Source organism: Stegostoma tigrinum, chromosome 23 (assembly GCF_030684315.1).
Source record: "Stegostoma tigrinum isolate sSteTig4 chromosome 23, sSteTig4.hap1, whole genome shotgun sequence".
Classification (NCBI taxonomy): Eukaryota; Metazoa; Chordata; class Chondrichthyes; order Orectolobiformes; family Stegostomatidae; genus Stegostoma; species Stegostoma tigrinum.
In genome coordinates this window covers 31,472,151-31,496,075 of record NC_081376.1, presented here as the reverse complement: position 1 = coordinate 31,496,075, position 23,925 = coordinate 31,472,151, and the positions used below count along the sequence as shown (strand labels likewise).

Genomic DNA, 23,925 nt, shown 5'->3' with positions numbered 1-23,925 from the left:
TTAAAACCACAGGATATAGGGGAATGTGGTGAATTGGATCAAAAATTAGTTCACTGACAGGAGACAAAAGGTCAATGGATATTTTAGTGTATGAAAAGCTACTTCCAGTGGTGTTCAATAGGGCACAGTTTTGAGTCCCCTGCTGTTTATTAATATTAAAGATTTGACTTAAATGTAGGAGGCATAATTAGGAAACACAGACAACACAGATATTGGTCAGATAACTTATAGTGAAGAGGATGGCTGTTACCCACCAGAAATACAATCCAGAGTGGTGCAAGGTTATGCATTTTGGGAGGGCAGATAAAGTAAGAGAATACAAAATAAATAGGAAGATGTTGAGAGGGGTAGAAGAATGCATGTCTGCAAGTCCATGAAGTTGGTAGAACAGATAAATAAGGTGGTAAAGGAGGCATATGGGGTGCATTCCTTCATTGGGAAAGATATTGAATACTAAAGCAGTGATGTAATGCTGAAACTATACAATACACTTGTTAGGCCACAGCTGGAATTTTATTTACATTTCTGTTTACCACATTCCAGGAAGGACATAATTGCTCTTGACAACATATAGAAAAGATTTACAAAAGTCTTGCCAAGCCTTGAATATTGTGAGTATGAGGAAAGATTGGATAGGCAAGAGTTGTTTCCCTTAGAACAGAGAAGGCTGAGGGGTGACAATTGAGACGTATAAAATAATGAGGGCCAATGAAGACTTGTTTCCTTAGTGAGAAGTTAATTACCAGAGGACACAAATTTAAGTAGAATGTTTAGAGGGGACAGGAGGAAAACATTTTTTACCCAGAAGGAGGTGGTTATCTGGAATTCACTGCCCAGTTTGACAGTACAAATTCTAAATTCATTCAAGAGGAGCCTGGGCGGTCAGCACTGCTGCCCCACAGTGCTGGGGATCTGGGTTTGATTCTGGCCTTGAATAACTGTCTGTGTGGAGGTTGCACATTTTCCCCATGTCTGTGTGGGTTTCCAACAGATTCCCCACTTTCCTCCCAGACTCCAAAGATGCGCAGGTTGAAAGGATTAGCCATAGTAAATGTGAGGTTACGGGCGGTGGGTCTGGGTGGAATACTCTTCAATGGGTAGGTGCAGACTTCATTGGCCAAATGGCTTCTTTCTGCACCACAGGGATTCTGTGATTTTATGGATTGACACCTGAAGTGTTAAAACTGGCAAGGCTATAAACCAGATGGCTGGTCAGTGGGTTTAAAACACGTGGCTGGCCTATTCAGCTGGTGCAGATACTGACAAGACTGTATCTGTGCTGAAACTTTTCTCTGGCTCTGGCAGCTATATACTGGACAGTTCTAGTCTGAACTGGTTCCCCAGACCATCACAGGACTGAGGTTATTTTTTCTTATATCTCAATTTGTTGCCTTGCTGATCTTACCAGCTGTGTGACTGTAATTTTGCTTGAGGGAGAGAAGTAATATACAAACATAGAAAATAGGAGTAGGACTCGGCCATTCAGCCCTTTGAGCCTGTGTCTCCATTCAATATGATCATCCAATTCAGTACCCTGTTTCTGTTCTCTCCATGTACCCTTTGAGCCCTTTAACTGTATAAACTATATTGAACTCTTTCTTGAAAACAAAACAGTAAAAGTGTAGACTTTTAAAAGTGTAAAACAGTAGACCTAATCTAGAAGAAAATTGAGTAAATTATACAAAATGTATGTGTGCCAGAATTCTGAACATTGAATGAAATACTAATTTTTCTTTTGGCAGGATGGAGAAAGGGTGACGTGAGGGGCAGCTGTGGATGGTGATATACAGATTGCAATTTCAAGCCAGTCGCAAATGTTATGTTTTAGAGCTGGTGTCAGAGAACAAGCAGAGGTGAAGGATCATCATTGTCCTGATTGGAACTGGCAGCCCAAAGCTTGACAAATAATGTCTCAGGGCTTTGGAAAAAGCCCCTTGCACCTTTCAAAGTTGTAGCTGCTGTGTGTGTGAGATAATGGAAGGTAGGTCTAGTCTATGAGATCTGGGATGTGATATTTGGACAGGTAATGAGCAATATTGATCCATATCATCAACATAACATTTCAAGATATCCTTCCTCAGGAGATACATCAATGAATTTGAATATGCCTGAATAATAAAAATTTGCATTGAGGTTGGAGGAGACACTTTATCAAATCCAACCCCATTATACATATCCCCTGACTTGAAAAGCACTGGGTGCCATGGAACTGAGTTATCAGACACATTTTGGCATAATGATTGATCCAATTATGGCCAGAGTATTAGGGTCCTGAAGAGGGAGGTTCAGGACTGCTCATATCAAGTTTACAGCAGTGACCACCAGAAGGGTTACAGATCAAGGGCAGGGAGAGCTTTTAAGAATTTGTCTCTGGGACGTGATTTCATCCCAAATTGTCCTTGAGAGATGTTGAGCCACCTTCCTGAACCGCTGAAGTCCATGTAATATTGGTACACCACAGAGAGTACTTTTAGAGAGGGAATTCTAGGTTTCTGACTCAATGGCAATGAGGGAATGACAACTGAGATCCAAGTCAGCATGATTTGGAGGCGAACATGCACATGCTGCCTTATAAGTCTTACAGGACACAAATTGGTGCTGTCAAAAAGAGCCTTGGTGAATTGCTGCAGTGCATTTTATATATAGTACACACTGTGCACTGGTGGAGAAACAATTACAGTGCTGGTAGGATGGGAGTTTCAGTTTTTTGAATCAGTGTCATTACATGGCAATATATTTCAAAACCAGGCCAATGTGTGATACAGTATTTAGTCATGCTTCATATCGTGGGAGTGGATTGAGTAATGATAATGATATTGAATGTCAGAGGCTGATGGTCAGATTGTCTTCTGCTGGAGAAGATCATTCCTTGGCAATGTTACGTGAAGCTTTCAGTCCAACCCTGAATGTTTTCCGTTTCTTTCTATCATTGCAGGTACAACTCCTCCTTACCTGAATAGCTCAAAATGGAATTGAACATTAGTACGATCATTAATTGTCATTAATTAGGAAGTTGAAGTTGGTTGATCTTTACGCAGCCAACTCTCTTTGTGCTAGATATGACCCAACCAATGAAGTAGATATGACCCAAGTTCTGTTGACTTCAATTAAGATAGGTCATCTTGATGCTGCACTCAGTTAAATATTAACTTGATGTTTGATGCAATCACTAGCATCTATGTAATTCATTTTTTTGTTCATGTTTGCACTAAGGCAGTAATAATTTCAGAAGGAAAGTGGCACAGGCAGAACACAAATTGAGCATTGGTGAATCGCCTATTTCTCTATGCATGCTGCTTGGGCAGCATTGTCAATGATAACTTCCATTATTTTGAGACTGAGAATGATGGAATGGCAATTGGCTAGATTTTACTTGCCCTGTTTGGCATGGACCAGACATAACCTGGGTAATTTTCCACAATTTTGAGTAAATGCCAGGGTTGACAAGGGTACAGCTAGTTCTCAAACAAGTCTTCAGTGCCACAGCTGGGATGTTGACAGAGAACGTACCTTATACTGCACTGTATATAATTCCTTCAGTTGTTTCTTGATATCACTTCGATAGAATGGAATAAAATTGTCTGGAAACTGGTATTTATAATAGTTGGGACCACAGGAAGAGGTCAGTGTTGGTTACCCACTTGACACTTTCTTTAAGGTGGTTGCACTCAGAGTTTAGGTTTTCATTTCCATCATGTCTTGTGTGCATTGTAGGTATTTGGATCAACAGATATCGGAAGCAACTGGTAAAATCCATCAGCGGGCCCTTTCTGGAGACTATAATCCGTTACATGAAGAGGCAGGATTTGATCAGTGCTGAAGAAGTGAATCAGATTCAGGAACTGAGTACCCTATCAGACAAAGTAAAGGCAGTCATTGATGTTCTAGCTGGTAAAGGGAACACAGCCTCTGAATCGCTGCAGACCTTTATAGAAACCACTAACTCACAGCTGTATCTTTCCATTACCATTTATGGTAAGATGTTTTATTTGAACTGAATTGCCCCTATGTTCTCTGTTCTGTTATCCTCTGGTCTCTTTGGATGATGGGGCTACAAGAGCCGATCTTAGGCTCCCACTGGCTCGTGTAATGTCATTAGGGCCTAGGACGACCTTTTTTCAGATCAGTATCTCACCACAGCTCTGGTGAAAGTCAGCAAAAGGGGACATAAAAACTCCTGGACAACAGGGAATTGAATAGTGGAGGAAACCGAAAAGGGGGAGGAGATAGAGACAACAAGGAAAGAAGTGGCGGAATTATGAAGGAGGTGCTCCAGCCGACCCATCTTTGCATCTTTCTGAACACTAATGGAAGAACTATTCATGCAATCGGGGTTCTGCAATATCATTTAATAATGTTCAGTTTCTTTTATTTCTTGAAGATTTTCTTTTGCAAAAGTAGTCATTTCTACAGTACATGTGGATAAGAAGCTATCTGGGTGTCTTTATTGGACATTAGTGTCAGGTAAATCAATGCAGACAGCATTTTCTCAGTTATGGAAATCAGCTTCCTGTAGTGACACAAGGAACCTGTTCTATAGGAAATCAGGGGAGCAACCTCTGACCTGATTTTGAACTTAAGACTGGCTGACTTGAAATGAAGTTCTTTCAATATACAATGGAGAACTTTTATGCGTGTACTTTAAGCAGTTGGGTATTTCATTGTTGGAGTAATTGAATTTCATTTATCTGCTGGTAATTTATACTGTTCCTGATGCTGAACTACAAAATGCATCCACTTGTCAATCTTAGCAGTATCATCAAGCATAGAGGAAAATTAGCATAACTGCAAAGAACACACCAAGAGCAAAATTTGGTGTATTTTGGATGGCATTGCCTCTTCACTGCCTCATTTACTTCCTATCTCTTCATCTTCCTTCTTTCGCTTTTCTTTTCCTCTCCTTCTTAACCACCAGTTCCTCCTCATCTCTTCCCTAACTCTCCCACCTGCTGTCATTCTGAGTGTTGTGCCAATGTGTTTACCCTCAAATAGATTAAAGTGCCAGGTCTTAGTATTTTAATTTGTTCATTTGGTAAGGTCACCAACAAGAATTAGTAACTGATGTCAACATGCCTTATGTGGGCTGGTAACTTGTCTTAATTAGCAATCAGGTCCTCATTTCATTCTCTTCTGTTTTTGTTCAAAGAGCCAATGGTACAGAAACATATCGAGGTTTTGCAGAACAAGTTTGGGAGTGGGAATGACATCAGCGCAATGTGTGAGAAGTCCTCCCTGGAAAGACTGACCAATCTCCTGCTCATTGATGGGCTGACGGACATCCAACAGAAAGAACATGATGTGATGCAAACTGAGGCCACCAGAGGGATGAAGAACAGCCCAAAACATATCCCATTGGAAAGGCTCTTCCTTCCCCTTTCAAAGGTTAACATCCCACCACGTATTTCAGTAACAGTTGGGGTGGCTGGAATTGGTAAAAGCACTTTGGTGAAAATATTGGTGTACAAATGGCTGAAGGGGGAGTTGTACAGAGATGTATCTTTCATATTCCCCTTCATGTTTCGAGAACTGAACTCCTTTGAAAGAATATCTGCAGAAAAGCTGCTGAAGTTGACCTTTCCCCACATCACTGAAACCAACCACATCCTGAATGGGACAGCAAAGGTGGTGCTTATCTTTGATGGTCTGGATGAATTCAAGTATCCACTGGAGTTTTCAAACTCCCAGATATGCACTGACCCAAAAAAAGACATCCAAATCGACAACTTAATCACCAACATAATACGGGGTACCATCTTTTCCCAGGCAACTGTCTGGATCACTTCACGCCCAACAGCAGCAGGTCAAATTCCAACTGGACTTGTGGACAGAATGACAGAACTCAGGGGCTTTGGGGAATTGGAGATTAAGGACTTCTTAGAAACACTGTTTGAAGAAAGAACAATGGCAATGCAGGTCTTTCTGTGTATAAAGGCCCATAAATCGCTCTACATAATGTGCTCTGTCCCGGCCTTTTGTCTGATGATTGGGCTGTCCCTTGCATACTACCTCAGAATCAGTAATGATGGTCTTAAGGCTGGGAATTTCCCAAGGACAATGACAGAAATCTATACATACTTCTTCAAAATGATTCTCAATGGGGACTGGCAGGAAAAGGAACAGGAGGCACTGAAGATTGGACAAACATTTAGTAATAACAAGAAACTAATTATTAACCTAAGTAAGCTGGCATTTTATGGGTTAATCAAGCGGAAGTTTGTTTTCTATGAACAGGACATGAAGGCATATGGCATTGACCTCACTTCACTACAAGGGAGCATGTGTACTGGGATCTTTGGCAAGGATGACTCCAATATCTGTACAGTTTACTACTTTACACACATAACCATACAGGAGTACCTAGCTGCCATTTATTATTACACAGCAGCCAAAAGGGCCATATTTGACCTCTTCACTGACAGTGCTATGTCTTGGCCCAAGATAGGCTTCCACAACCATTTTAAGAATGCAATCAGTAAGTCCCTTCAGTCAGAAGATGGTCATTTGGACATATTTGTGCGATTTCTTTCTGGGCTGCTCTCGCCAGAAGTGAATGGATTGCTGCAAGGCCTGCTCCTGACAAAGGATGAGCAAAACAGCTACCGAGCACCAGTGATGCACCACCTGCAATGCTGCCTCAACACCGACTACATCATCTCCTCACGAACGGTCAACATAATGCACTGCCTCAATGAGTTGCAGCACACTGAGATTGCAAAAGGGGTGGCAGATGCCCTACGAACAGGGAGTCTGGCTGGGAGACTGACACCCATAAACTGCTCTGCTCTGGCCTATCTCCTGCAGGTATCTGAGGAATGCATGGAAGAGACCAATCTCTCCAACTGCCTGAGCTATAACATCTTCAAGAGCTTGCTCCCCCGTCTACTGTATTGCCACAACCTCAGGTGCCTGATTTTTTTTTTATTTGTTGAATGGATGTAAGCATCACGGGCTAGTCCAGCATTTATTGCTTATCCCCAAATGCCCTTGAGTAGGTGGTCATGAGCTCCTTCTCGAACTGAGATGGTAGGAACTGCAGATGCTGGAGAATCTGAGATAACAAGGTGTAGAGCTGGACGAACACAGCAGGCCAAGCAGCATCAGAGGAGCAGGAAAGCTGACGTTTTGGCTCGAGACCCTTATTCAGAAATCAAAGGTTCTGAAATCTGAAGAAGGGTCTCGACCCCAAAATGTCAGCTTTCCTGCTCCTCTGATGCTGCTTGGCCTGCTGTGTTCGTCCAGCTCTACACCTTATTATCTCCTTCTTGAACTGCTTCAGGTTAGTAGCTGAGATTTGCTACTTTAGAAAGAAGTTGAATTTTGGAACTTCACCTCATCATTTGTGTGGTTCCTGTTGCTTCATGGTTTGTATACATAGACTGAATAACTAGGCATACATTGAAAACAGACAATAGATAGTCTTACTCTTAGAAATTCTCTGATTGGACAAAGGGAGGTGGCTATATGGCTGGAGGAGCTTGTTGACAGATGGTTGGGTGAGACCATGTAGAGATTAAAGGGAAAAGGTTTACTCTGTTGGGTGATGGGGAGCTCGCCTATTGATGGGGTGGATAACCGTACAGAATAAGAAGCAAATACACAGAGTTTCTGAAGGATGAGAGGATGTGTGATATTTCATTCTGAGGGTCTGGGATAGAAGGACTAAGGTTTAGGGCAGGTAGAAGTATGTAGTCTTGTGAAGGGCAGGGAGAAGGTGTATGGATATGAACCTTCACTCTTGTGTCTACAGTACATTAAACTAGTCCAGTATTGTTCATTCAAAATGAGAAGATGGACAGAGGTTTGGTATCAGTAGCAAGTATGCAGATTCAGTGGGGTCTAAAGCAATGGTTTCAGTCCTCCTTTAGTTCTGCTGTAAGTTCAGACGTCCACAATATCAACTGGGAAATATGACAGCACAGTAATAGTTATCAGGTGGTGCGGAGGTGTTTCTGGGTGTCATCAGCATGTGGGCAATGACAGCTGATATATCAAGGGCTTCTGTGGTGCAGTGGTAGTGTCTGTTCCTCTGAGCCAGGAGACTCAGAGTTCAAGTCCCACCTGTTTGCGTGATGTATAATAACATGATTAGACTGATTAGAAGATATCTAACCGTCTCCAAGTCATATGATCAGCTAAGTCTCAAGGATAGATTCTTAGGTGTACAAGACCAAGTGGGTGTTGCATTGTTGGTTTTGGACTGACAAAGTGCCAAATAATTCATGTTTGACTTAGCAGAACTAAATCGTTGGAAGTGATTTTTTGATGGTAGTAGGTCAAATATTTATTGCACATTGTGTGATCTACAGGGGAGAGGGATGCTGCATCATTAAAGATGCTGTACTGAGGAAGTACTGCATTGCTGGGGATATTGTACTGAGGAAATAAAACAACGTTGGTGTTGCAACAATGGAGTTTTGTACTGTGTGAGGTGTGCTGTGAGGGAGTGATGCATCTTGGACTGAGGTTCAACAGAGTTTGAGGACTAAGTGCTGCATTGTTGGTGTTAGACTGGGTGAACAACACATTGATTATTTTGAAAAGAAGAAGTGTTGCAGTTTGTTTATGGCCATGAGAGTATTATATTCATGTTGAGGGAGCACTATGTGTGTTACTGAAGGAGTGTATGTTGTTCCAGCAATTGGGCTAGAGGGAATATTACCTTATCAATATTACGCTGGGAGTGTGCTACATTTTGATCTTAAACTAAGAGAATTATACATTAGTGGAAGAGTTAGCCAACGGTGTGTTGCATTCCCAAAGTGGTATTTTTGGATGTGATATCCTTGACATTCCTGAGATGATGACCTTGACAGTTGCACTGACCAGATGAAGATTGCGGGACCATTTAGAGGATGCCTCATGAACCTGCTGTAGGAGAATGCAGTTATCCCTAGTAGCTATCTGCTTCATGTTATGGAAACATATCTGTGCTTACCTTCAAAGAGGGGTGGGTATCTTTCCAAACTCTAATGCAGATCATTGACTTCTTTCATTTGTCCATTCTCAACTTCACAGTAAATGACAAATAATAAGCTAGGAACCAAAGGATAGCCATAATATCTGGTGACAGTGCTGAGCTCAGCATAAAATGTATGTTTTATTTATTTTCTAAAGGCTGGAAAACAACCAGTTCAATGACAATGTGATGGATCTACTGGGCAGCTTGTTGAGTGCTAAGGACTGCCAGATCAAAAAGATTAGGTATGCCTTTTTCTTAACTGCTTCCAAATGGATTTATACACTGAAAAAGCTCTATAGAAATGCAAACTATTGTTCTCTTACACAATCTAATTCCTACTCAAAGCAGTGTATTGTGTACCATAGCCAACACAAAATCATTGAATTTTACAGTACAGAAGGAGGTCATTTGACCCATTGTCTCTGTACTGGCTCCTGAAAGAACTACTCAGCTAGTCTAATTCTCCAGCCATCTCTCCATGGCCCTCTAAATTAATCAGTTTCAAATATATATCCAGTTCTGTCTTGAAAATTCCTATGGAATCCGCCCCCACTAATCTCCCAGGTAGCACATTCCAAATCCTAACAACTCCCTGAGTAAAGAAGCTTGTCCTCATCCCACTCCTAGTTCTCTTGCTGACAATCTTAAAATTGTGACTCCTGGTTACTGACATGCCAACTAGTGGAACAGAATATCCTTCTTCACCTGGTTAAAATTGGCAATAATTTTGAACAACTCAGTAAAGTCACCTCTTAATCTACTCTGTTCCATGGAGAATAAGCCCAATTTCTCTAGTCTTTCTTTGTATCTAAAATCCATCTAAAATAACCAAGTGATTGTCCATTTTGCCAAATTGTCAATGTCAGCATCATCTACCTAGCTTAGTATCACCTGAAAATTTAGAAATTTTGCCCTTAACACCCATCTCCAATTCATTTATGTAAGCCAGAAAAAGCAAGAGTCCCAAATCTGATCCCTGGGAACATTATTTTCAACTCATCTCTAATCTGAGAAATGCTCATCTAATACCTACACTGTGTTTCCTATCTTTTAGCCAATTTCCAATCCATGATGCCAAGGACCTATCAATCCCAAACGTTTCTAGTTTGCTAACCAACCTGTCATGTGGCACTGTATCAAATGCTTTTTACAAGTTCAAATATGCAATATCCACAGCAATAGCTATACGTTTGTTTGTCTGTGTCACCTCAAAAAATAACTTACTGAATTTGTCAGACATAACTTGTATTTGACAAAGCCATGTTGATTGTCTTGTTTTAACTTATTTTTCTCTAAGTTTATATTTATCTTATTCCGTAATGTGGCCTCCATCAGTTTTCCTACTTATTGATGTCAGGCTGACAGGTCTGTAGTTTTCTGGATTAGCTTTCCCCCCCTTTCTTAAAGGATGGTGTCACATTTGTAATTCTCCAGTGCCCTGGATGAATCCTTTGTTCAGAGAGGCCTAGAAAATTTCTGTTGACGGCTCTGCAATTTGTTCCCTTATATCTCTCAGCAATCGAGGATGCATCCCGTCTAGATCTAATTACTTCTCTACTTAGAGTGAATCATAGAATAGAATAATAGAATCCCTACATTGTGTAAATAGGTCATTTGGCCCATCAAGTCCATATTGGCCCCCTGAAGAGCATCCACCCAGACCCATCCCATCCCATCCCTGTAACCCCAAATTTCCTATGGCTTGCCTACCTAGCTTGCACATCTCTGAATACTACAGGCAATTTAACTTGGCCAGTTGACCTAACTTGAACATCTTTGACCTGTGGGAGGAAACTGGAGCACTCAGTGGAAACCCACGCTGACACAGGGAGAATGTGCAAATTCCAAAGACAGTTGCCTGAGGATGGAATCATGCTGCCAGCCTTTTTAGCTCCTCTTCTGCAACTATCACAGTACTGCTCAGTTGCTGAACACTCACATTTTCAGTGTCACTATTTTCTAATTTGTCAAAGACAAAAGCAAAATATTCACTTTGTGAGGAGCTCACCCTGCTTGGTCCTAATGGGTCCCCACTCTATGCTTCACTAATCTTTTACTATAAATATGTTTGAAGAACATTTTACTATTTGTTTTAATGCAAGCTGTTATCCTTTCCTCATGCTTCCTCTTAGTCTTCCCTATTCCTGCCTTAGCCTCTTTCCTGCAGTTGAAATACTCTTCTTGATTTCTATTGCTGTTATTCTAGTATGCAACATATTCCCCCTTTTAACGTCCTTATTTTCTCATCAATATTCTTAGTCATCCATGGTATTTCACCATATTTAGTTCTCATGGGTATATACCTGGCTTGCACCCTATTCATCTGTCTTTTGAAATTCTCCCATTTTTCATCCATCAGTTTATCAGCAAAACTTAATCCAATCAGTTGTGAATTGCTCCAGTTCAACTTTTAGACCGCTAAAATCTGCCCTTTTCCAGTCTAGCATCTTAATCCTTGGCTGATTTTTATCCTTTTGCATCTTAATAATGAACCTTTTATATTATGATTGCTATTTCCCAAATGCTCCCCTACTCTGACATTCTCCAGATCTATCTTGGCCTGCCTCATTTCCTAGGACCAGATCTACCACAGCTCCCTCCATGGTAGAACTGGAAATATACTGTTCCAGAAAGTTCTGTTGCACACATTGCAGGAATTTGTCCCCTTTCTTGCTCCACACTCCATCTTTTTCCCATTCCTCTCTAGGGTAATTGAAATTACCAACTATCACAACCCTACTTGTCCCGCAGATATCCATAAACTACCTACTTCTTCTATCTTCTACTATCTCCACATTATTTTTAGGTCTGTAAAAAATACCCAGAAAGGTCATCACTTCCTTTCTATTTCTCACCTCTACCCATATAGGTTCTAGTTAAGGAACTGCACTTCGTTTAATGGCAATGATATTATCTTTGACCATGATTGCTACACCGCCACCCTTTTTACTCATCCTGCTTCTACTGAAACTTCTACTGTACCTTGGGATGTTAAGTATCCAGTTCTCTTCTAGCTTGAGCTACATTTCTGTCGATGTTACGGTGTCAAATCCCCTGAGAGCAATTTCTGCTTCCAGTTCACCAGTTTTGTTCACTATACTCCACACACCAGGGCAAAAAAAATATATATTTATATATATTAAAAATAGACCCCCGTCAAGAGCTACCTTTTTGTTTTTTTACAGGCTACTTTTTGCTTTGAGGGTTTTTATTCTTACAAACATCTTTATTAGATGATGCAGAAGATTTGATTAATAATCTCAACCCCAATAAATTTAAACGGTGGCTAGAAAGATGGTTTTAGACTTTGAGACCAGCTCTGGGAAAATGGGAGCTATACAGGGCAGATGATTTGCCCCTGAATGGAGCAGAGACTGATTTCATTGCAGGATGTTTTGCTGGGGCTCCTAGGGAGGGTTTAAGTGAACTTGGCAGAGATGTGGAAAGGCCAAAATATCAGAGAGGAATCAAGGTGCACTGAATACTGGGAAAGTATAACTAGTACTAAATTAGAGAATAGAAGTGTAATTGATTGGGTTTCATTGAAGGAGAATGTAATGAAGTCTAAATCCGTGTTACTGCGTATGTTTGTAAATATACAGAGTGTAATAAATAAGATTGTTGAGTTGCAGGTGCAGATGCAGATTGACAAGTGGAGATGTAATATTGTGCCCTTACAGCCTGCCTTTCTGTTCTTTACCCTTGCAGCTTCACTCTTCACTCCTTGCCATTGCAGTCTTCATTTCTCTATTATCCATGTTGTAGCCTCTTTTCATGTCCTTGCAACCACACCCATTCTCTGATCCCTCTTGTATCTCCACCTCTCATCCCCTCACCCTGCCCTGCAGTGTACTTGTCTTTACCACCCCTTGTAGCTTATCCAGTCTCTCACTGCTGCTTTGCAACTTCCCCCTTGTGGTCTTCCAGAGAAGAGGATCTTGGGCTGGGATTGTGAGGGAGTTGGGACTGGGCTGGACAGGCAGCAGGAGAGGCCTTGACTAGATGTTTAAAGGTGTGAGTCTAGACTGGAAAGACAGTGGGAATTGAGACTGGATGGGAGGACAGGAGGATTATGGAAGGTTGCAGCCAATTGCTTTAACTTGTAGAGATTATGATCATTGTTGCATTAATCCTGGCTTTTGGTGTTATTTGTTTTGAGCAGTTTAGCTGAAAACCTAATTGGCAACAAAGGAGCAAAAGCAATTGCACGGTCATTGATGGTGAACAGGACTCTGGCTGCATTAGAGTGAGTATTTTCAATGAGTGCTATTCCTAATGTTTTCCTTCATGCACTTTCATCATTCTGCAACTGTTTATTATTTCTCAACAGCCTTAGGAGCAATTCGATTGGTCACAAAGGAGCAAAAGCATTTGCAGATGCCTTGAAGATAAACCAGGGTTTGGTCTCATTGAAGTGAGTGACTACATAGAAGCTATAACACAGTAACAGGCAATTTTGTACAGCCTGCCTACCTGCTTTATGCTTAATTTCAGCTTCTTCCCATCCTTCCTTATCTTACCCCATCAGTTATCATTCTGTTCCTTTCACGTTTTCATCAAATTTCCCTTTAAATGCAGCTACAATGTTTACCTCATTCACTCCCCATGGTATTGAGTTCTACATTTCCACTACTTTTTGAGGAGAGAAATTTCTTCTGAATTGCCTTCTTGATTTCTTGGTGACTATTCAGTGGCCCTTAACTACTTTTCCTCTATACTATAATCACAGAAGCATTCATTGTAAGTAAAATTGATCGTCTCAGTAGGTGGCAAGATGTGAAACTAATCAGGTAAATTGTGCAAGAAGAGATATTCGTCCACTTGTTGCACTCATCAATTAACTGCTGGACAAGAAGGTCTTTTGGGAACTTTCTCAACTCATCAGCAAATCAAGTCTTTGGATTGTGAATTGCTAGTGATTAGAGAGCCTCAGCACATCATTAGCTGGATTATTTGTCATCCTGAGAAAAGTGGCTGATTTCCTGTATTGAAAACAAAGATAATCTGCCTAATAGGAGCAAATTATTGCAGATATGGTAATCTGTGCTGAAACCAACAAATGCTGGAGATCACAACGTGTCAGACAGCATCCACAGAGAGACAGAAGCTGAGGTAATCTGCCAACTGGGTTTTGTGGAACACTCCATGTGGGGACATTCATGAGCTGTATAGGACAGAAGGTGGGTATCTGCTGAAAGCCACCCCACCACTCCCTTATCTTAAATCTCCTCTCACTACAATACCCCTCTGTGAGAGCCAAAGGAAAAGATTTACCTTCTCACTGTTGGATCCCTTAAATACTAGGCCTTAGACAGTTTTTTTTAGGATCCAGAAGCAGCTGGCCTCTGAATGGCTGGAAGTTCCTGGCAAGACAGGAATCCATTGTTTAAGCCTATGATTGGCTGAGAAGCTCACTGGTAATTCTTAACAAGGTGATTGGAACTTGATCTGGTGAGCTATTTTGGTGGAGGAGGTAGCGAGTCAGTTGCTATTTGAACACATCTTGGCTATGATTTTCCAATTTGCAGTCTATGTGTCCACTCTACTAAAGTTTTCCAATAACTTTAACAATCTTGACACCAACCTCAATTTTCTTTTTATAAGAGAAAAGAGATGTAGCCAACTCATATTTCATAACAAGGTAATGTGTTCATAATTTTGGCATCATCTAAGTAAATTGTTCTCTGTGCCCTCTATTTCCTTTTCAGCAGACACATTGAAATTGCGTACAGTTCTGGTCTGCCACATTAAGGAAGAATATGGAAGCACTGGAAAGGGTGCAGAGGAGATTTACCAGGATGTTGCCTGGTATGGAGGGAATGCCTTATGAGGAAAGGCTGAGGGACTTGAGGCTGTTTTCATTAGACAGAAGAAGGTTAAGAGGTGATTTAATAGAGACATACAAGATGATCAGAGGGTTAGATAGGGTGGACAGTGAGAGCCTTTTTCCTTGGATAGTGATGGCTAGCACGAGGGGACATAGCTTTAAATTGAGGGGTTATAGATATAGGACAGAAGTCGGAGGTAGATTCTTTACTCAAGAGTAGTAAGAGCATGGAATGCCCTGCCTGCAACAGTAGTAGACTCGCCAAGTTTCAGGGCATTTACATGGTCATTGGATAAACAAATGGATGCTAACAGAATAGTGTAGGTTAGATGGGCTTCAGATTAGTTTCACAGGTTGGTGCAACATCGAGGGCTGAAGGGCCTGTATTGCGCTGTAGTGTTCTATGTTCTATGTTCTAAAACACAAAAATGAGGGAACAGTAATGCAAATCCTGTTCTCTCATAACCTAGGAGAGAAATTTGTGAAAATCAAATTTTGTGCAAAACTCAAGTTATCTTAATTTTAAATATTTAGCAAATGTTAATCTGCTAATAGGCCTTGTTATTGGCTATTTCAGTTCAAAAAAAGTTATTGTTTTTTTGAAATTATGAAATGTTTTGATGGAGTAGTTGCTATTGAATGCAGAGTATTGCGGTCGCTACGTTGACATCAGAGTTGATCTGGCTGGAGCAAGGATGAGCGAGATAAAAGAAGCGGGGCATCTGACTATAGCTGCTGATGTATGACATTGGAATGCTCATTGAGACTAAGAGTCAAGGCCACAGCTGGTCAAAAGGAATAACACTGTCTGTGCAAAAGTTTTCAGCCTCTGTGTTCTGTTGAAAGAGCCTGGTTGGGCTTAGGACCTCTTCCTCTATGAAAATGATCAGCACTGGTTGAATTTGCCTTTTTAAGTACCCCGTTGTCGAAAAGTAAGTGTAAAACCAGCAATCTGTTAGGATTAAGGAGATATTCACCACTAAAGGCAAACCTGTGTTTTGGAGTTGAGCAAACATGAGTTAATTCATTTGTATTAAACTGTCGATTTAGGACCTTTTGAATCAACATTTTCCTTGTTGCCTTCTGTGGTTTAGACTGGGAAGCTTCTAAGTGTTTTCCTACTGTAGACCTTCTGTTGCACAGTATCTGTTTGGACAATTTTGGAGCTCATTTTTAACTACAGTGTCGACTATCCTGAAATTGACATGCTGCTTCAGGCCTTTCCTTACATGCACTTCCCTTACATATCACTTCATTTAAATAAGTTTATCAGAAAACAAAAGGTTTCAGTTCCAAATTACTACTTGAATCCTTGTTATGAAAGGAACTGATTTTATTTATTTATTTTTATTTCCTGTACCTCACTTCCTGCAAAATGATTGGATATTTTCAATGGCTGCCAAACCCACTGCATATCTTTTAATTTGTTTAACCACTGAAACATGTGACAGGATTTCTGATCATTTAGATTAAAATGAGGCTGTACAACCTTGATGATATCTGACTGAGTTTTTGCTGCTCCAACACATTATTTTGCTTTCCCACAGTCTTCAGAATAATTTTGTGGCTGAAGATGGGGCAAAGTTCACCGCAGAAGCTCTTCATGTGAATCGCAAACTAACAGTATTAAAGTAAGCCTTGACCATCTTTCTGAATCATTGTTCCTAATTTTGTGTTAATGCACTAGAGGCCCTATCTGGTGAATTTGCTTACGTGATCAAAGTGTAACAAGCTTCATTGTCTGGAAAGTGCAGGGTCCTTTCTGTAGTACCTAATGATGATCAGTTGGAGGTTAAGATTTTGGGCATGTGCACAATTCAGCCCCATTACTTCAGCTAAGTATCCATGAATTGCCTTGAATTCTCATGCCTGATTGAGGGCTTAAAGGTCATTGAATATTTTTAAGGCAGACATGAATTGATTCTTGACCAATATACGTTATGAAATTGGATAGAATATTCGTGAATTAGAAAGCAGGAAGCTAGAGTTTATTGGTTAAAAATGATCATGAGGCAAAGAGTGTCCTGGTCCTTGAAGAGCTTGTGCTTTGTCTGTGTTCGGAAGTTTGTAAGTGCAGGTGCACAGTGTGCCCGAATGGAAACATTTTGCATAGAGCAGCCAAGTAGCATATTTAACAGGACAACAGATTTGAATTTGGCCAATTAATTTAAACCAAGCACCTAGATATGGAAAGCCAATTGAATTTAAATCTGATAGTTTCGGGTTGTCAACACTAATCATATTATGTCATTTTGGATATATAAGACGAGGGCATTTGGAAAATCAGAGAGTGTCACTTGCCCCCTGCCAGAGAGGCTTTCTCTGAGAGCTGAATAATGCTATCTAATTAATCAAAGGTACTATGGTATTATAGCTCGAAGTCTTCATTGAAGAAATTATAGAGATAACAAACCCTGACCACATAATAAGTGGAGCGTGTTTATGGAGAGTGGAGAAGACAGAATATTCCACAAGTAGTCTGTGCAAACTTGGAGAGATTAAGTTTTAATTTATTGTTTTCTTTATTAATCAGGTTTATATAAATGGGACTTATGTTTATTCGAATAGCATTCCATTAGAATTTAGGAGATAGTTTCAGTTAGGGGATAGTTTGTACTTAGGGGAAATTGTTCAGTTTGTTGGTAATTCAGTTAATTGCTTCATAGTTGAGTTTAAATAAATAAATTGTTTCTTGTTATTTGTAAAGTGGAGATCTGGGATCATCGTTCCTTTAACGGATTTTAATAGATTACAAGGGGAAAGGCAAGCTTCTGTGGGTGTTCTGGGAGGTGATTATTATGAGGGAACTATTACTACCGTCGTAACAGATTGAGGTGTGTGTTGTAGTTTAATAATCAGAGGGTTTTGGCTACTCCTTCTCCATAATATAAGGTTATCAAAGATAACGGGGATTAGACTGGAAAGTTAAGTTGAGGCCACAGTCAGATCAGACACAATCGTAACAAATGAGAGAGCAGTTCGAAGGATCAGAGGCCTACTCCAGCTCCTAATTTGAATGGTCATAGTGACTGGGCAGCTGACAAATACTATTGGATCAAGAATGTGAGCTTAACCTGGGGAGAACGATTTGTGTGTCTCCTGCCTGTAGTTAGAACAGTTTGACTCTGAGCAATTATAAAACTTCCTCACTGGGTAAGTACTTAACCTTACAGGCCAGCTTTAGTCCGAGACTACGCTGTGCCATGTTGGGGAGCATGAGGGTATTATTAGGCTTCAGATCCCGGCAGAGGGAGGGAGAAAGTTAGTAAACTTCCCTCTCTTCTTACTCCTTCCCATTTAGCAATCAGTATTTGTGAACGTTATTGGAAAATTTGCAGGTGGGCTGAAAGTGGGGTTGGATTGGGTCTAAATGTGAAGTTAGCAAGTATTCTTTTTCTTTGTTTCACACAATTAACCCATCTTTCTTTATTTTGTTTCAGCCTTCAAAAGAATTCCATTGGCCATGAAGGTGCCAAGCGGATTGCAAGTGCCTTAAAGCATAATGGGATCTTAAAGGAACTCATGTAAGTCCCACCTGTCAGTTCTCCCATGGACTTTGGGCACTGAGTGATGGAAAGGTTAAACATATCCATGATTCTTCTTACTATGGAGCTCAGTGGCAGCAAGGGTTCAACAAAAGCTGCAAATTTGCCAGCGCCCATTAAATATCAACCTGTTAACCATCTCACCGCACTGCCCTAGTCCTGCCTCATTAACACTGATACCTATTACACAGTTCTCTCAGTGATGACTGTCATGACCATGGGTTAGAACCTCCAAAGTACTTTGGACATCTTTCACTTGTAATTCCAAAATCTGGTTTTAAAAGAAGGCCAATGCAGCCAAAGATGGCTGCAAACATAATTCAAGGGGCTGTTTGGTGAAGAGGAGACACATGGAATGCCACACCTAAAGATGCAAAGGAACCTCAAACAGAGGAGAGACATATCAAAACAGACTGACTGTGATCTGTCTGTAATGATGATGTGGGGCTGATGGTGCCTTGCTGTGCAGATTATGTTCCAACCTGCAGTCACATTTAGTATTGTTCCCTTTTGAAGAATACACAAGTACAAGAGTTAAAGAGCCAGTTTCAGTTCCACTGAAGTTTGTTGCTGGCATTGAGGTTCTCGTATATACCATTGGGCTAAGATACCTGTATGTACTAGTCTGAATTCAAACATTAGCATGTTGTAAAGATCGTAGACAAATAACTATTACCTAGTCACCCCCTGTGTTGCAGGTAAAGGGATTTCTTAAACTGAATGCTAGGAGCCAGCTAGTTAGCTAGCAAGCTAAATGTTTGAATTCAGTCAAGAACAACAGAATTAGAGTTAGAGAAATTAGAGCAACAAAATTTCAACTAAGCTGCAGGACTAAGAATCTTGAAGTCAACTGTTCAACCATCAGCGTTACCAGTGACTTCTTCTGCAACAGCAGTGATGTTTAACTTCTGCCTTTTGCAAACATTTGTACACATAAGTTCAGATATCTGATATCTGTTGTTCTTAACTTTTTTCCTTTTTGGACCTACCTCTTATTATTAATCTATATGTAGGTTGTTATTAAATTTTCCTCATTTCATTATTCATAAAACCATTGTTTGCTCACTCCAGAGAGTCTGTTTAAATTGAATCATTTTAAGTTAATTTGGGCCAGGGAAAAAGGTATCCACAAGAAAAGGGATCAATTTTTAAATTTACTCCGTTGCAACCATCTGAGGGGCTGGGTGAATAAAGGAGAGCAAGTTCACCCCTCCTTATCCCAGACCTTAATTGAGGTATCCCATTCGGAACTGTAACAAATTGGGGAACCTTGCCTGGGGTCTGGGCGTACCATGACGAGAAGTGCCTTCTTTTCCAGTTTGTCCAGCAACAGCATTGGTGATATTGGAGCTGCTGCCATAGCTGAAGCCTTGAAAGTGAACAGAAGCCTCATAACACTCAAGTAAGTTTCTATCTGTGTCTTAACGATCGGCAATCTCTTAACATCGCATCAATTCTTCAGCACAGGGTTTTTGTTTATCACAGGACATTGTTTCAAGAATAGTCACGGAATAAATACGTAGGCCGCTAGGGAAAATTTCCTCTCCTACCCTGCTTTGGGTTCAGTAAAGGCCCAAGTGTAGATTTAGGTATTCTTCACCTCTCTGGGCCTCAGAATAACAACGTGTGATGAAGTGAGATATAACCAGCCCATAATCACAATGTTGCTGCACACAGTCTCTAATGCCAAAAGAGGTCAATGCTCATAATAACATTCAGCATCATCCAAAATATAACCATCAGAGCTGCAGCCCTTGGATTTCATGGTCAACTTTTCCCTCCTTCTTTCCTAACTTATGCATTAATTTCAGATCTGTCCAAATGTAATACTCCTGTATCTAGGGGATCTCTTTTAACCTCCTCTGCCACACTCCTGTAAAGATTTCTTGTAAAAAAAGATGAGTCTCATCTTTTCTCCAGGCACTCTGTCTACCTCAACTTATTTGAACAAGAATGCAACTGAAGTTTTGCATACTGTGAAATTTACAAATATGTTAACTGATTTTGGCCAGTGCTGATTGGTCAACAAATTCTTCGTTCACACAATGACTTATGTAATTTTCTTTTCTGCAGCCTCCAGAGTAATTCCATAAGTAACAATGGTGCCACTGCCCTAACCGCAGCTCTCAAACTGAATGAAGGCCTCATCAACCTGAAGTAAGACTCTGTATTTTGACCCTGAATCTCTTGGAGATCAGATATTGGAAACCAGATTTTCACTGTTTCTGTGTGAATGGGGTTGGCCTTTGAGTGACGTGTGGATGTATATCTTATACATAAATATGCATGTAATGATGTATAATTATAATTCACATTTATAACATTAGCATGTGAATGTGACAGTGATTGAATAAAAAAGTTCCATTTTGCTAATGATATTTCTCTATTCTGCCATGGATACCCCTTATTGCTCCTTTAGATATGTACCATTAAAGTAATGGAAGATGTTCTGCTGTTCCTTCATTATTGTCAACTGACAACTGTATTGTTAACTGCTTAGGAACAGCAGGATAAGTTCCAATTTTATTATTGTTTCTATTTCTAGCCTTCGAGAAAATTCTATTAGCCTCAATGGTGCAAGGGAAATTGCGAATGCACTACGTGTGAACAAGGTGCTTAGGACCTTGGAGTAAGTCTAACACATTAAATTTACTTTTTTACTTCAAAGAGCCTTAAGCAATTCTTAAGGGTTATACCATGTGTCACTAGAGTGAGAGCTCTTTAATTTATCACTTAGAAGTATTTCTCAGCTTAGAACTATGAGTTTGTATCTTAGATGGGTTGTGATTCATTCAGAATCCTTCATATGCAGGATCACCCTCTGATGCAACATCTACAAAGACTATCATAGACAATCTCTACAGAGCAAAGTACTGTGGATGCTGGAAAACTTAAATAAAAACAGAAGCTGTTGCAAATATTAGATGGAAAAAGACTTAATCATCTGCTGATGAATTCAATATTTTAAAAGACTGCGTTTACTGACACCAAGGAGCTTGCGCAGTATGCTCTTGGGAGATGTTTGCCCATGTGACAGTGAATGAGATTTATTTAAGTTTTTCACTGGCATGCCTATTTCTGCTGGAACATGGACCCAGGATGGAGAGGGGTGAAATTAAGACTCGGGAGGAGAATTCCCCACTGGTCTGAATTCCCCCATGTTGAGTCTTTGTCCACCCTCCTTTCTGAACCCACCCTGCTTGACCCTGGAGGTCTTTTCTGCTGTGCACTTCAAACGTGACACTAAGACATACTGTGAGCATGCTGGTGCAGTTGCAGTGTCAGCAAATGCAGTTCTGGAATTGTGTGCAGGTGCATTTCCAAGTGAACATTCGGATGGAGTTGTGGTGTCAGCAAACACTGTTGATTTTAAAATCAGTATTTTAAAATTATTTGCTATATTTTTCTTTGAATCCCTACAGTGTGGAAACAGGCACACACCAACCCTCAGAGCATTCCACCCAGACCCATCTCCTCCCCCCCGCCCCCCCCCCCAAATAGCCCACCTAATTACACACCCCTGAACACAATGGGCAATTTAGTATGGCCAACCCACCTAACCTGCACATGTTTAGACTATGGGAGGACTGGAGCACCCAGAGGAAACCCACACAGACACGGGGAGAATGTGCAAACTCCACACAGACAGTCATCCTTGGGTGGAATCGAACCCGGGTCCCTGACGCTGTGAGGCAACAGTGCTAACACTGAGCCACTGTGTTGCCCTTAAACTTTAATTTAATATGCCTTGATCTCACCTATAAACAAGCATTGTAATTTATTGTCTCACTTCAAAAAGTCTCGATAATCAGATATCCCACTGTGATAATGAAAGATTGTACAATCAATCATGGAGCAATAATCTTGCAATGATAAATCCTAACCTTATGTCATTAAACAAAGTAAAATAGCAACTAACGTTTTGGAACTCTGCAGTTTTTTTTAAAACGGTATTTAAACAGCAAGAGTTTTAAATAACCTAAAAACATGAAAGCTCTCTTTGAAGAGTTTAGATTTATTGGTCCCTTTGAAAGCTGTTTAACAGTTCAGCCTACCAGCTCTATTGTTAGTTTAAATTAGATTAAGCACCTTTTTACATACATTCATGATTACCTTTAAATATCCTAATGGACACCTTATCTCTCTTCAGTACATTTCCTGGGACCATAATCCAAAGGATATCTTCCATATCTAAGCAATTCTGGAAAGTTTACCACAGAGTTTACAAATATTGCAGCTCTGATTTGTATATGTTGTATTTTGTACTCTTGGCGAGCTGAGACCAGACAAACTGGTGATGACTGTTGTTTTATATTAGCAGCTGCCACTATGGATCATGGATGTATGATTTGTAACTTACTCCCACTCTCCTGCCCTGGTGAAATTGGTTTGGAATGTTTTCATCAGGAGCTGGACTTCCAAATTTCCAAATGCCTGGCCTACAATTCCTCCAGCTCAACAATGTATTACCTCTGACTCCAGCATCTGCAGTTCTTGATATCTCTGACTTTTGTGACAGACGTCCTTTAATAAACCCCAATCCTAGATTGCGCTGTTCCTCCTGGAGAATTAATTAATGTAGATAATGTTTCAAGTATAAGGGCTGCTGAATAGTCTGTTCATTATTTTCAGTTTAACAGCGAACTTGTTACATGATGAAGGAACAGCAGCAATTGCGTCAGCTATTCGAGAAAATCAAACTCTTTCCTCTCTGCAGTAAGTATAATTTCTTCTGGTCATATTTCTGTCTCGGTAGATCCATTTGCACTGTATCACTCTGTCCTGATCTCATAGCTTTTCCATTCTTAATGTGGAGACTGAAACACATAGGTAGGGAAATTTTACTTGTGACTAGTGTTAAAACAAAAGACCAATCAAGGAACAGAAGTGTACAAGGGAACAATTAAAAACTTGATTCCATAATAGTGTTTAGGTTTAATATGAAACTGAGTTTTAAGTAACTGAAAGTGTGTGTATGGATTGAGTATGTCTTTAAAGGATGGTATGTATGTAGAACAAGAGAATTTTAATTTTGAACTCCGTTTTCTCCAGTTCCCATAAGGCCTTCCTCTTAACCTGCTAAACCCAACAGACAGAGTGCCTTCACGAAAGGCACCTTCCCACACTTGACTGTATCAACGAAGCAGCAACTGGCTCATGGCCCCAAGCTTTTGTACTACAACTCCCACATTGCCAGTGCTTACTTAAGTAGCTCTTCACTGCCCTTCCAATCACAGGATTTTTGCTTCTGTATTTGTTGTTTATAGATTTACTGGTTAGCCTATCTGCAGCAAGGATAGGAAAGAACAACCCTTTGATTGGACAAGCAACTGTCTTCACCATTTCTTCTATTTATGGGGAGGAGACACTTCTCTGTTTGGTCCCATCAGTGAATTTTCCCAGGAGTTTTGGGGATTTCAGGGATGAAAACACCTGCTAACCGCATGTATTTTGAGCATTGATGTGGAGTATGTGTTGATAGCATTGAGACAGTGAGCGGAGTGTGTTCAGAGCAGAATTAATATGTTAACAGTGGAATGAGTTGACATAAATAGGGCAGTACAGTGGCTGTGGTTGCAGTGGCTGCCTCACAG

The 23,925-nt window shown here is 40.4% G+C and overlaps 1 protein-coding gene across 1 annotated transcript in view; it reads left to right on the top strand.

Moving 5' to 3' along the window:
* Positions 1–1,860: 1,860 nt before the first annotated feature.
* Positions 1,861–23,925, top strand: part of nlrc3 (NLR family, CARD domain containing 3) — a 34,147-nt gene continuing 12,082 nt past the window's right edge. Inside the window, exons 1-12 of the mRNA XM_048552443.2 lie at positions 1,861–1,981; positions 3,715–3,975; positions 5,147–6,902; positions 9,115–9,201; positions 13,122–13,205; positions 13,290–13,373; positions 16,334–16,417; positions 18,227–18,310; positions 19,650–19,733; positions 20,405–20,488; positions 20,877–20,960; positions 22,964–23,047. Of these exons, the coding sequence (XP_048408400.1) occupies positions 1,975–1,981; positions 3,715–3,975; positions 5,147–6,902; positions 9,115–9,201; positions 13,122–13,205; positions 13,290–13,373; positions 16,334–16,417; positions 18,227–18,310; positions 19,650–19,733; positions 20,405–20,488; positions 20,877–20,960; positions 22,964–23,047 (2,783 nt within the window). The 5' untranslated portion in view covers positions 1,861–1,974. The remainder of the gene's footprint in view (positions 1,982–3,714; positions 3,976–5,146; positions 6,903–9,114; positions 9,202–13,121; positions 13,206–13,289; positions 13,374–16,333; positions 16,418–18,226; positions 18,311–19,649; positions 19,734–20,404; positions 20,489–20,876; positions 20,961–22,963; positions 23,048–23,925) is intronic.